We start from the raw sequence: 12,622 nt of genomic DNA, 5'->3' as shown, positions 1-12,622 counted from the left end.
AATGAGCTCATGAAGAATAAAGACTCAATAAATCTGTAAGAGAGGGTAATGACTTAAGTGTGTCCCAGAGCCTTCCTAATAGAATTCTGTGCAGTTAATGAAAAGCACACCCAACTCAAGTGCTTTAGTGAATGGGACAAAATAAATAACACGGAAACAAATAAATAACTGAGGCAATTTCCTACCAGAATAGGATGATCCTGACGTTGCCTTTCTTCCAGAAGGCTCTTGCCGATTTCCCCCAATCAGGGTAAGGCTTGTCCTGGAGCATCATATCGGTGACCTGCAAAAGGGAGGAGCTGCCTCAGCACTTGAGGAAATCTCAAATTCAGATTTCAATGCAAGCATAAAATTTAAATCTACTCAGAACAGAATATGCACATATTTAACACCAGAGCACACGAGAAGATACAAATGAGAGGCATATGCTTCATTCGACTCAGAAACATAAGAGTGCATTTGATCTTCCACACTGGATGTGTGTGTTTGCAGTTACTCAGTGTGTGACGTACTGATGCTGGTTTGCAAATGTTAATTAAGATTATACAGGGTTCTTTCAATTGAACTTTGCTTCATTAAAACGATTAGCATATACTATCTGTCTGCATTTTACACAAGTATACAGTGCTCTTCAATAACACGGCCCCCTCCCCTCTACCACCTTTAATAGGATGATACCTTTGATTAGTAATGCCTCCTTAGTGTGTCTAAATCATAAGAGTAAAAACAGAACCTTGAAATCCCAAATCCAAATGATTTTGCCTAAAACCTAATTCAATTTTTCTCTCCTCTTTTTCCATTCCGCTGCCTGTGGCTTTTCCGACTCACACTCACCCCTGAAGTAGTAAATAAATAACAGATGAACGAAAGGACATGCCTTCCCTCCCATAAATCTGGGACGGCCCTTCCCTCAGATTACAAGGTGTGTATTCTGATGAGCCAGCGCCCTCCCACCTACAACTCTGTGTCTTCCCCAAGTGTCCTTCCTCTGTCTGCCCCATCTGCTGAGGCCCAGGCACAGCTCTGCTGCTCCATGCAGCCCCCAGCGCTAGTGCCAATGCAGAGGGCTCACACTCACACCACATTTCGGTTCCCATTTTCACACTTCTCCTTTCTTTCTATCAGCCCTTTCAAAATCCCTCACAGTAAGTATCTTTGCGTTCTTTCTAATGTCTAACAATCACCACAGAGCAGTTCAAAATGCTTATCCAAAAAAAAAAATGACAAAATGAATTAGTAAATACATGGGTTTTATTTGTTTATTTTTACTTTTATTGAGACAGAGTTTTTCTGTGTAATAGCCCGTGGAGTTAGCTTTTGTAGACCAGGCTGGTCTTGAACTCACAGAGATCCACCTGCCTCCACCTACGAAGTGTTGGGATTAAAGGCATGCACCACCACAATCTGGCAATACGTGTTATTTTTAAAAGTCCATTGACAAAGTTAATTGCTCATTAGCCATATTAACGCTTTCTGCAAATGTTCAGTGTGGCATTAATAGTGCACTATATGAACATTTAAAAAGCCTATAGGTGTGGATAATGCTTTTCCTGGAAAGGAAAATATGGTTTTATATGCACACATACATATGGATATGAAACCTCTTCTTTTTCCAGAAATTTTATTTTCCATCAGACAGACACCATTCTACTAGTTTTGATTTTAGCTGATAATGCTGAAATTCAAACACACAATATCTTAGTCAAGATTACTCCTGCTGTGATGAAACATCACAAAGAAAGCAGCTTTGGGAGGGAAGGGTTTGTTTGGCTTACTCTTCCATATCACTGCTCATCATCAAAGGAAGTCAAGACAAGAACTCAAGCAGAGCAGGAATCTAGAGGCAGGAGCTGATGCAGAGGCAACGGAGGGGTGCTGCTCGCTGGCTTGCTCCACATGGTTTGCTCAGTCTGCTTTTTTATAGAACCAGGACCACCAGCCCAAAGATGGCAATGCCCAAAATAAGCTGGGCCCTCCCCAACCAATCATTAATTAAGAAAAAAATCCTACAGTCTTGTCTACAGCGCCATCTTATGGAGGCATCTTTTTAATTGAGATTCCATCCTCTCAAATGACTTCAGCTTGTGTCAAATGTACATATTCCTAGCCAGAACACACAATGTAGATTCAAAATTAAGAGATTCCATATAGAATGGAGAATAATGCATCGCGTAAAGGAGAAGTTGAATTACGCACTAAGAAATACTCCTGTGCTATCTGTTTTGTTCAGACAAGCTTCTCTGTGCAGTGGTAACTTCATAGACTCATAACCAAAGAGATGACAATAAGTGGCAGCTAAATGTTCAGCTACAAATGGGACACCTTGATCACCCCCTCCAATACCCAGGAATCATGGTAGAAGAGGGTGTGAGAAGAAGTGAAGAACTGTGGGACAGTCTCAGTTCCTCAAACTCTCCTTTTGTTGGTACATGTGGGGCAACTCGTAGTGATAATTCAAAAAAGACAGATATGTATTTTATTTACTTTATTTGTGTTTTTATGTGTGTGAAGTGTGTATGCAGCTGTGTGTGCACATGTGCAGGTGTTTGTGCAGGTGTGTGTAGGCTTGCAGGTGTGTGTATGTGTGTGTGTGTGTGTGTACAGGTGTCTGTGTGTCACAGAGGACAAAAAGGCAACAGATTCACTAAAGTGAGAGTTATAGGTACTTGTGAGCCACTCAACACCGATGCTGGGGACCTCTGGAAGAACAGCCAGCACTCTTAACCACCAACCCATCTCTCCAGTCCTTGCTGCTTTTGAAAGGGAACTAATACCCTGATTATTTTATCATCTGTTTGGTTTTGTTCTGACTCTTCACAAATACAATTTTTTATTTTTTCACTAACAGTGATGACCAAGATTATATATCCTTCAAAAATAGATTCAAGGTATTTATTGACATGCTCAAAGGGTAAAAACAGATAAAAGCATGCATCGGAAGAATTGTGTTGTCACAAAAAGTAGGCAAAATAAAGGAATTTAAATCCCATATATTCAGACACACAATCTCAAATGAGAACTTCTTTAAGAAAGAGCTGCGATGACAATTTCAGCCATATCCCTTCATCACTGTTTTGGAGAACAAGACTTGTGTTGAGTATTTATAAAACATCAATGTTTTATTTCATGTTTGACCAAATTTAAAAAAAATTCATTACTTTATTTCATTCATATGTCTCCTGTTCTTAGAAGAATATACATGATAATGGGAATTTCCATGTAATAAAATGATTACTGGCTGTGTTTTATTCAATTTTCATTTTTTTTGCTCCAGAGCAATTTCTGAGAAATACTTATCATATTTTCTAGAGAGCAGTCATCTGCAGCTAGATGGCCAATTATTGTACAGCTTGTTTTACAAAAACCACATCCAAAAACAAAGCATTTTCTCAGTAAAATGATAATATGGGGGCTCAGAAACAATTAGATGTCACACAGCTGGTCTTTTTCGCCCAGTTCCTGCTCTTTATTTTAAGACACATCACCTGATCGATGAGAGGTCACTTACAGCTAAATTGGCAGTTACTGGGACAATCACTAAAGGGATGCATTCAATAAGTAAAAAAAAAAAAAATCCAATTACCTTCTACATTAGAGAAATCAGATTTATTTCTGGTGCTGGTCAAGGGCAGTCTTTATTGGGAAAGATGCAGGAAAGGGAGAGTGGAGGGGATGTAGAGAGTGCAGTGTGGTGGGAACACAGTATGTTACTCTGTGTGGTGGGACCATGACGCACGACTGTATGGTGGGAACACAGTACGATGCTGTGTGGTGGTACAGGATGCATGAATGAGTGGCATAAATGCAGTAAGTGATTGCTGATGTTTTTCTCACAAACAGTAGGATGTGAAATTGCAGGTCTGATTCTCTAAGCTGTGTGAGTCTCATAACGCTCCTCTTCCCTTTCCTATGAGCCATGTCTCAGCACAGAACACAGAAGCTCACCATTTGGCCCTTACACAGAACTTTATCATGTATTGTCTCTCAGGAGAACGTAAGTCACTTTAGGACGTGTGTATTGTACAGTCTGGGAGGGCAAAGCATACAAAGCAAGCAAGCAAATGGTTGTAGAAACAATCTGTCTTACGTGGACAGAAGTGGCACCTTTGATAAGATGCCCTAGTGATGGCAGAAACAGCGATGATACCATGCACATACCATGCTTGATGCAGAACTCAGTGAGGTATAAGCCATTGGGAGTACTTCGCTTACTAAATTGTCATGGCAGCTTCATACTTTCCACTTTAATCTCATAGAGAGACAAACGTCAGTGAGATGCACCGATAGATTTGGGTCATGCCCAATGTGTTGGTGCACACAACAGTTGCCAGTCTTGAATCCAATCTGACCTTCTCAATGCTGGACTAGCTCTTGGGTGAAGGCAAAGCTCTTTCTCCCAAAGAAGCTCAATTCCTCATTGACTGTCTCTGAGCTTACAAGGTATCTGTGGAAATTACAACTCTTCCCTCCCTCTGCACCTTCACAACCATCTTACTTGTCTTACTTCCTCACTCTTTGAACATTTAACGTCTCTATTATCATCATTTAATTACATCATCTTCCCTTAGCCATAAAGAGGGAAAATAAAAACTATTATTCTGTCCCAAACATCATTTCCATATCATTATGGTTTAGGAATTTTCTATACTCTGCATTCCTTTCACATTGTCCCACAAGTGAGCAAGCTAAACAAGACTTCACGTCCTTTATCCCAAGTCTGTCTACTGCTTGCAGTGGCTGAACTACTTAGAGAACTAAGTACTCCTATAAGAGGGATTTCACAAAGACTCAATCAAAACCCTTGCCCACCACCAACCTGTTTTCTGTCTTTCTCCCCACATTTTTGTTTTTCTTTGTATTAGGATATTTTTTGAGGCAGGGTCTCAGTATGCAGCTCTTAGGCTGGCTTGGAATATTAACATGCCCTATAGCCCATATTGGCCTCAAATGCATGATGCTCCTGCATCATCCTTCCAGGTATGTTTATTTTCATTAGACTGAAAAGAAAACTGGGCCACAGAATTGTCTTTAGGAATGGGAGGCATCAATTGCTTCACTATTGGTCATTGTTGAGGCACACCAGCAAGAAAGAAAAAAAGGAAACTGGTATTACTGTTTTCATCTTTCCTGCAAAATTATTCATGTTGCTTGTTTGCTCAAATGTTTTCTTTTGTATTTTGAGTGTGAAGATTTTTTTTCAAGGTGTATTAAGAGCTGCTGTGCTCTGTTAGGTCTTTGGGGATCATGTCTGTAACGTCTACTTTCCTTCTGTGCTCTTTTCGCTCCTATCCTTTAGGGAAACAACTACAAACATGCTGGTTCTCTGTCTTTGGGGTCTTTTCAGTTTTCAGTGTTACTCATTCAACTATGATCCATATGGTGTATTCGGCAGGGTATGATTAAGAACTATAGAAATCCACTTTTGTCCTTTGATATCCTATTTTGCTCTATTCCCAACTCTATTTTAATCTCCAACCGTGTTGGGGGAGTAAGTGGGTGTGGGTATGGGTGGGTGTGAGTGTGGGGGTTCAGGGAGTATGAAATGAGGGGAAGTCATATCAGACGACAATTCTATTGTGATGATTCTCTTTTGCACATTTCTCTATGTTCTAAGACCTGAGCTCAGGTCGTCAGGATTGGATGGAAGGAAGGTGCTTGACCCACTAAGCTTTCTTGTCAGCCCCAGTCTTTTCTCTTGAACATTTCTTTTCTGGATTTGCCACCTATGGCTTGATCTTCCATCTCACCTATCTCTGAAATCTTGGACAGCTATACACACACACACACACACACACACATTGCACTTTTGGGATACTGTAATCAATTCTGCAATTTAGAATTAATATCTCTTTCACTTTAAATCATGTTTGCATTTTTTTTTTCAGTTGACAAAGATTTTACTTCTTTGGAACCTTGACTATATATCGCTCTGTCTTTCACTAGTCATATATTTAAAGATAACTGTAATACACTTCTGTATGCCTTATTTGTGGTATTTTTAGGTACCAGCTCTGGGAAGCAGAGTGGGGGTTATAGCAAACTGGGTTCTCTGACACTGTAAGTGTTCAGTCTCTGCATCCGTGTGCTGAATGGCTCTGTTTTGTTGGCATCTCCACATCCATGGGAGCACAGTATTGCTTCCACAAGGGCCTAACTTAAGTCATGTTATGTTGCAATGTCTAACTTGAATTTATTAGGCTCTAGGGAAATTCTGCACTCTGTGGAACAAGACAAATGTGTGTGTGTGTGTGTGTGTGTGTGTGTTGCGAGCCTCCCTAACTTCATCTCACTCACAAGGACACACATACATGATCAGCCGTACTCAGCAGCATCTCCAGCTGAGACAAGGAGAGACCCAAAGCCTAAGGTCTAAGCAGAAAGGATTGTGAGTATTCACTGAGAAATATCAGCTGAGCACACAATTAAGTAAATGAAAACCATTAATGGAAGTCTCCCCCATGTACACTGATGTCATGAATGAATTACCACAAGGAATATCTAAAAACTCCTTGGCAAACATCTATTGGTGAACATTAAACCTAGAATGCATGCTCTAGCTTTTCAGAAACATGGCGAGGATTTCACAAGGCATGAATATTAATGTGCTTGCTTATTATCTCCAATGATAGCCTATGCTACCTTGATGATGTATTGCACCGTATTGCTGAATCCCTACTGATTTACAATGAGTCCCGGACTGTTTTATTATTAAGTAAAGAAATTGGGCACATCTCAGAATATCGAATCATTTGGAGAAAGACACCTGAATTACTGGGAAACAGAAATAAACATAATCAAAAAAATCCCTTCCTGTGCAAGTTGTGCAGAGTTTCGAAAATAAATATGATATGGTACAATTTGCTTCCTACCACAGTGAGTTATAATTTGCAATAAATGGGGCAAAGGAGAATGATTACTGGTTCCTGAGAAAGAAGCCACAGACAAAAACTCTGACTCCATCCTTGGGCATGCTGTTTCTCTTTGTTGACTATACTGTGAAACAACAATGGCCCAACAGTACATGGCTGGGCGTTTATTTTTTCACTGTTGGCTCAAAGAAAGAGTTAGTTTACTGTGTGCATACCTGATCCGTTTTGCTAACATAGATAATGCAATATACAACACGATGGCTTTGTAACTGTGTATATAAGTGGAGAAATTACAGGAAGAAAAATAATGGATATTTCAGATATCCCATTATAAAAACCAATATCCACAAAGAAGCCCTAAATCACAGAAGAGCAAAATATCTCAGATTGATAACTAATCCCATGTTAAAAGCCTAACCTCTCCATTGTTTTTTTTTTTTTGTTGTTGTTGTTGTTGTTGTTTGTTTGGTTTTTCGAAACAGGGTTTCTCTGTGGCTTTGGAGCCTGTCCTGGAACTAGCTCTGTAGACCAGGCTGGTCTCGAACTCACAGAGATCCGCCTGCCTCTGCCTCCCGAGTGCTGGGATTAAAGGTGTGCGCCACCATTGTTTTCTATATGTGATGTTCAAAGCATTCTAGTCTAAAGGCTAGTCTAAAGAGTTGTCATAGCCTGGGGCTCAGAATCCTTCCACTCTCTTATTGACCTTCTTGCAACAGGACCGTAGAGTCAGACATTACGCAGGACAATGACAGTGAAGTGCTGCTAAAAAGTTAAAATGAGTACTGATCTGTGTCTTCAGAGTTGATGTGTCATGACGACGTTACGGTGTTTGAAGAAAACTCACCACAAGCTTAGAAACCAGAAAATAATTATCCAAAAGCAGCTTTAAGCAGGAATCCAATTCGTAAGCATTTGGTATTTAAAACTGAAGCCAATTCTTTTGCTCTCAAATAAGAAGGAAATACAGGTTTTAGGGGAAATCTATACAGAACCTAGTGAAAGTGACTTAAGATGCTGAGTCATTTTCTGTGATTTTGCTAAGACATCGGGTGTGTATGCAAGCATTCACAAAGATTGCTTAAAATTATAGGTAAGTATGCATTACAGCCAAGAATTAAAATGGAGAGAAAGCCTGTTTCTACCACTTACCAAAGAATACAATGCCACAGAAAAAACTCCTTCGTGTCCTTTTCCCCAAACTTTCCTGTGTGAACCCAAGACATCACCATTTGAAGAGTGCATTTCTCACCCTCACTTCCTTTTTGGTCACTGTGGTTTTGCTCTACACAGCTGTGCTCACAAGCAACGTGCAATCAAGTGCATTGCTCACTTACAGACAGCACATTCACACTTAAGTAAAAGCAATACTCATTTTCCTGCACCTCCTCTTATACTTCATTTCAGTTTCTCTCAGATTTGGCTGCACTGAAGCAAATGTTTACAACCTTGAACTCTCTTCATGTCTACGGCTGAGTTAAAGCCCCATTTTTATGTGGTTTGGAGTTTTTCTTAAAATCTGAATCTTATAAATATATTTTGAGTTTTATTTCATTTTTCAACAAATAAGTCTTCGATGGTTTTAATCCTCTCTGTAGTGCGCTTCTTTTTATCCTATTAATTTCTGATCACATCATCTTGTTTTTCACTCTTTTTTAACTGATTTCCGGCTTCTTTTTCCTGATTTATCTTTCTCTGTATTTCCTTTCATCTTTCTCTTGCCATCGGCACATGCTAGGGGAACCTCCTAAGCTCTAATCCCAGCTCTTCTTTTTAAGTTTTAAATATTGGAGGTTTATATTATTAATTTTCAGTGTTTGTTTTCTTTAATATCATAATCCCCATGGATCTATTCTTTATAAGTTCTGAAACTGTGATATATACAAATTTAAAAAGTTTATGTCTTCAATGAATGTTAACCATCTATAATCCTAAAATGCTTATTTATTTGCAAAGTCTTTATTTTGCTTTGTATAAATCTATCTAAATAAATGGTATTTTAACAGAACTAGTATGGGTGCTGGTATAAAATCTGGTCCCATGGAAGAGGACCTGGGCTCTTAATGATGGAGCCATCATTTCACTCCCTGCTTGTATGTTCTTGGCTTAACATTCAAAGATCATACATGCCTGTATATATATCCATTTATTTTAGATTTTTCATTTTCTTGGAATGTAGCTATTCTAAGCATATCCCAGAAGTCTTTCTGCGCCTCATTGAAAACTAATATAACATCTTCCCTTTTACTTTTAAAATTATCAATTCTGATCTTCTCTTTTGTTCTTTGGTCCTGCAGCTTGTCATTCTATTAGTTTTCAAAGAACCAGGTCTTTGTTGCAAGAATTCTTTGTATATGTTCTTTTCATTCCAATTTCACTGATTTCTGCCCTGATCTTTATTATTATATTCCATCTAGTGATTTGGGGTTGGTTTATTCTTGTTTTCCTAGGGCCCTGAGAAATGCCATAATTTAATTCCCTTGAATATTTTGATGTAGGTGTTTATAGCTATGAACTCCCCCTTAGATCTGCTTCTTTGTATTCCATAGGTTCTACTATGAACTTGTTGAAATTCCCTCCTAAAGTCTTTGATGACCTGGTCATCATCCCATAGAGTGTTCTGTCTCCATGAGTTTATATATCTTTTATATTTTAAAATACTGATTTCTTTGCTTCACTTATTTATTTATTGTATTTTCATTTAATTTTAAAAACAATCTTTTCTTATTTTACATACCAATTCCAGTTCCCTCTCCCTCCTCTCCTCCTGTTCTTCCCACCTTTCACCCATCCTACCCCCATCCACTCCTCAGAGAGGGTGAGACTTCCCATGGGGACTCAACAAAGTCTGGCATGTAACTTTGAGACAGGACCAAGTTTCTCCAACCTATATTCAGGCTGAGCAAGGTATCCATCCAAAGAAATGGGTCTCCAAAAAGCCAGTTCAAGCACTAGGGATAAATCCTGGTTCCACTCTCAGTGGCCCCACAGACTGCCCCAGCCCTACACAACTGTCATCCACATTCAGAGGGAGTAGTTTGGTCCTATGCAGGTTCCCCGCTATCAATCTAGAGTCAGTGAGCTCCATATAGCTCCATATAGAATCAGCTGTCTCTGTGGGTATCCCTATCATGGTCTTGACCCCTCCACTCATATTATTGCTCCTCCCTCTCTTCAGTTGAACTCTGGGAGCTCAGTCTAGTGCTATAGCAGTGGATCTCTGCATCTACTTCCATCATTTGCTGGATGAAGGTTCTGTGTTGACAATTAAGGTAGGCATCAATCTAATTACAGGGGAAGGCAAGCTCAGATACCCTCTCTACTATTGCTTAGAGTCTTGGCTGGGGTTATTTTTATGGATTTCTGAGAATTTCCTAGTGTCAGGTTTCCCCATCATGGATCAATCAATAAAAATATCTCTTTCCTCTTTGTGTCCTAAAATGTTTCTCTCAAGCATGGGAACAGAGCCTAGAGTGTTGCCCTGATAGGCAAGCATTCTACAACTCAGCTGTATCTCATGTCTCCAGTTCATCAGTACATTGATGCTCAAAAATGAAAAGTCAAGGAGCTACTATGGCTCTGGTACCCAAACCTGGCAAAGCTACATCAACAACAAAAGAAAGCTATAGCCCAGCATCTCTGATAAACATGGGTGCAAAAATTCGCAATAAAATGCTGGCATGCCCAATTCACAATAACCAAGTTGGCTTCATTCTAGAGATGCAGAGATGGGCCAACAAATGCAAGTTAGTAAATGTCATATATCACATATATAGTCTCTAACACAGAAACCGGGGATTAGACTGCTAAAGCTGGAGAAGGGCTTTGATAAAGTCTAACATTCCTTATGATAAAAATCCTGAACTAACTAAAAAGAAGCTAATCTCAGCAAAATAAAGACAATATACAACAACCCTATAGCCAACACTATACCAAACAGGAAAAAATGTAGAGCAGTTCCACAAAATCAGGAAGGAGACAACATTTCTGCCACTCTTACTCAATGTAGAGTGGACTTCAGAGCTGGAACAATAAGTCAAGAAAAGAAACAAAAAGGATACAAAGGCTAGGAATGTGCCTCAGCAGGTAGAGTACCTACCTAGCATGCACCAAGTCCTGGGTTTAATTTCCAGTAAATCATAATATAGATAAAATGTCACATGCATGATTCTAATTCCCACACTTGGAGGTTAGACTGGAGAGTCAGAAGTTACAGGTCACTTTTGGCTACATAGTAAATTTTAGGCAAGCATGGGTTGTATGATATTCTGTATCAACAAATAAACTAAAAGCAAAGACAAAGTATGAAAGGAGAAAAATTCAAGCAAGAAATGAAGAAGACACAAAATATCCAAATAAATCCTTAGAAAATGGGAAACCAATGGAGGCATCATAATATCTGACTTCTAATTATACAACAGAGCCAGAGTGATTGAAATAGCATGGAACTATGGTGCAAAAACAGACACATAGATGAATATAATAGAATAAAGCATCCAAAATAAACCCATGCAGCTACAGTCACCTAATTTTTGACAAAGATGCCAAAACTGTGCATGCCAGCCTCTTCAACAAATACTGGGTGGAAACTGCTATAAACATAAAAGTAAAAACACAAATAAAAACTGGTATCAATAGAACCTTGTATAAAATACATACAGGAATAAAATCAGATTCTTATCTCTCACCCTAAACACAATTCAAAATAGACCCTAATGTAAGACCTGAAACTCTGAAACTATTATAGGAAAATGAAAAGAAAAAAAATTCAATATTTGAGCACAGACAAGGACTCTCTGAAAAGGATTCCAGAAGTTCAGGAAATTAAACTAAGTATTGATAAATTGAATTCTGTGAAATTAAGAACTTCTGCATAGAAAAGGAAATGATTCACTGAGTTAACTGACAACCTACAGAATTGGAAAGTATCTTTGTAGCTATATCTGACAAAAGATTAATAGTTAGAAAATATTTTTTAAAATGGCCTCAAGGGACTAATGACAAGCAACCCAAACAATCCAGTACATGGATTATGAAATAAACCCACGATTCTCAGTAGACACAGAACAAATGGCCAGTGGTCTTTTGGGAAATGTTAAACAATATTATTTACCAGGGAAGTCCAAATTAAATGAACTTTCAACGCCATCTCTCCCCAGTCTGAATCATTACTAAGAAATCAGATAACAAGTTGGGCACTTTGTGGGAGAAAGGAAGCTCTTACACAAAGCTAATATATGTAAATGAGTTGTTACTGCATAAGTCAGTATGGTGGCTCCTCAAAAAAAAAAAAAAACCCTAATACTAGGAACACCATCACTCTTGGGTACATATCTGAAAAATTTTAGCTCAACACACTGCAGAGAAACATGCAACTCTGTTGCAACATTAAGTCTTCATTGGATAACTAAATAAGAACAATGTAGTATAATCACATAATGGGGTTTATTCAGCCATAAAACCACCAATAACCTTATGTGAACTTAAGGCCACACAATGGAATCATATCCAACACTGCTTGGGTGACCAAGAACTAGAGACTACACAGCACTGGGACCTACAGAAAACCACATACTACTGGTCTTTAAAAAATGACTCCTAATGATATTCTGCTATGCACATAGGTCAGTGACCTGTTCAGCCATCATCAGAGAAGCTACCTCCTGCCATAGATGGAAACAAAAAGAAAGACCCACAGCCAGGTATTATACATACATACACTCAGAAAGACAAAGAGAAAGAGACAGAGAAAGAGA

General features: G+C 38.9%; 1 protein-coding gene across 1 annotated transcript in view; it reads right to left on the bottom strand.

Moving 5' to 3' along the window:
- Nucleotides 1-12,622, bottom strand: part of Tmem117 (transmembrane protein 117) — a 441,317-nt gene that overhangs the window by 155,518 nt on the left and 273,177 nt on the right. The window contains exon 5 of the mRNA XM_057791228.1: nucleotides 186-283. Within this exon, the coding sequence (XP_057647211.1) occupies nucleotides 186-283 (98 nt within the window). The remainder of the gene's footprint in view (nucleotides 1-185; nucleotides 284-12,622) is intronic.

The sequence above is a fragment of the Chionomys nivalis genome, chromosome 17, assembly GCF_950005125.1.
Source record: "Chionomys nivalis chromosome 17, mChiNiv1.1, whole genome shotgun sequence".
Lineage (NCBI taxonomy): Eukaryota > Metazoa > Chordata > Mammalia > Rodentia > Cricetidae > Chionomys > Chionomys nivalis.
The sequence above is the reverse complement of the archived record's forward strand: the minus strand, read 5'-3'. Positions and strand labels throughout refer to the sequence as shown.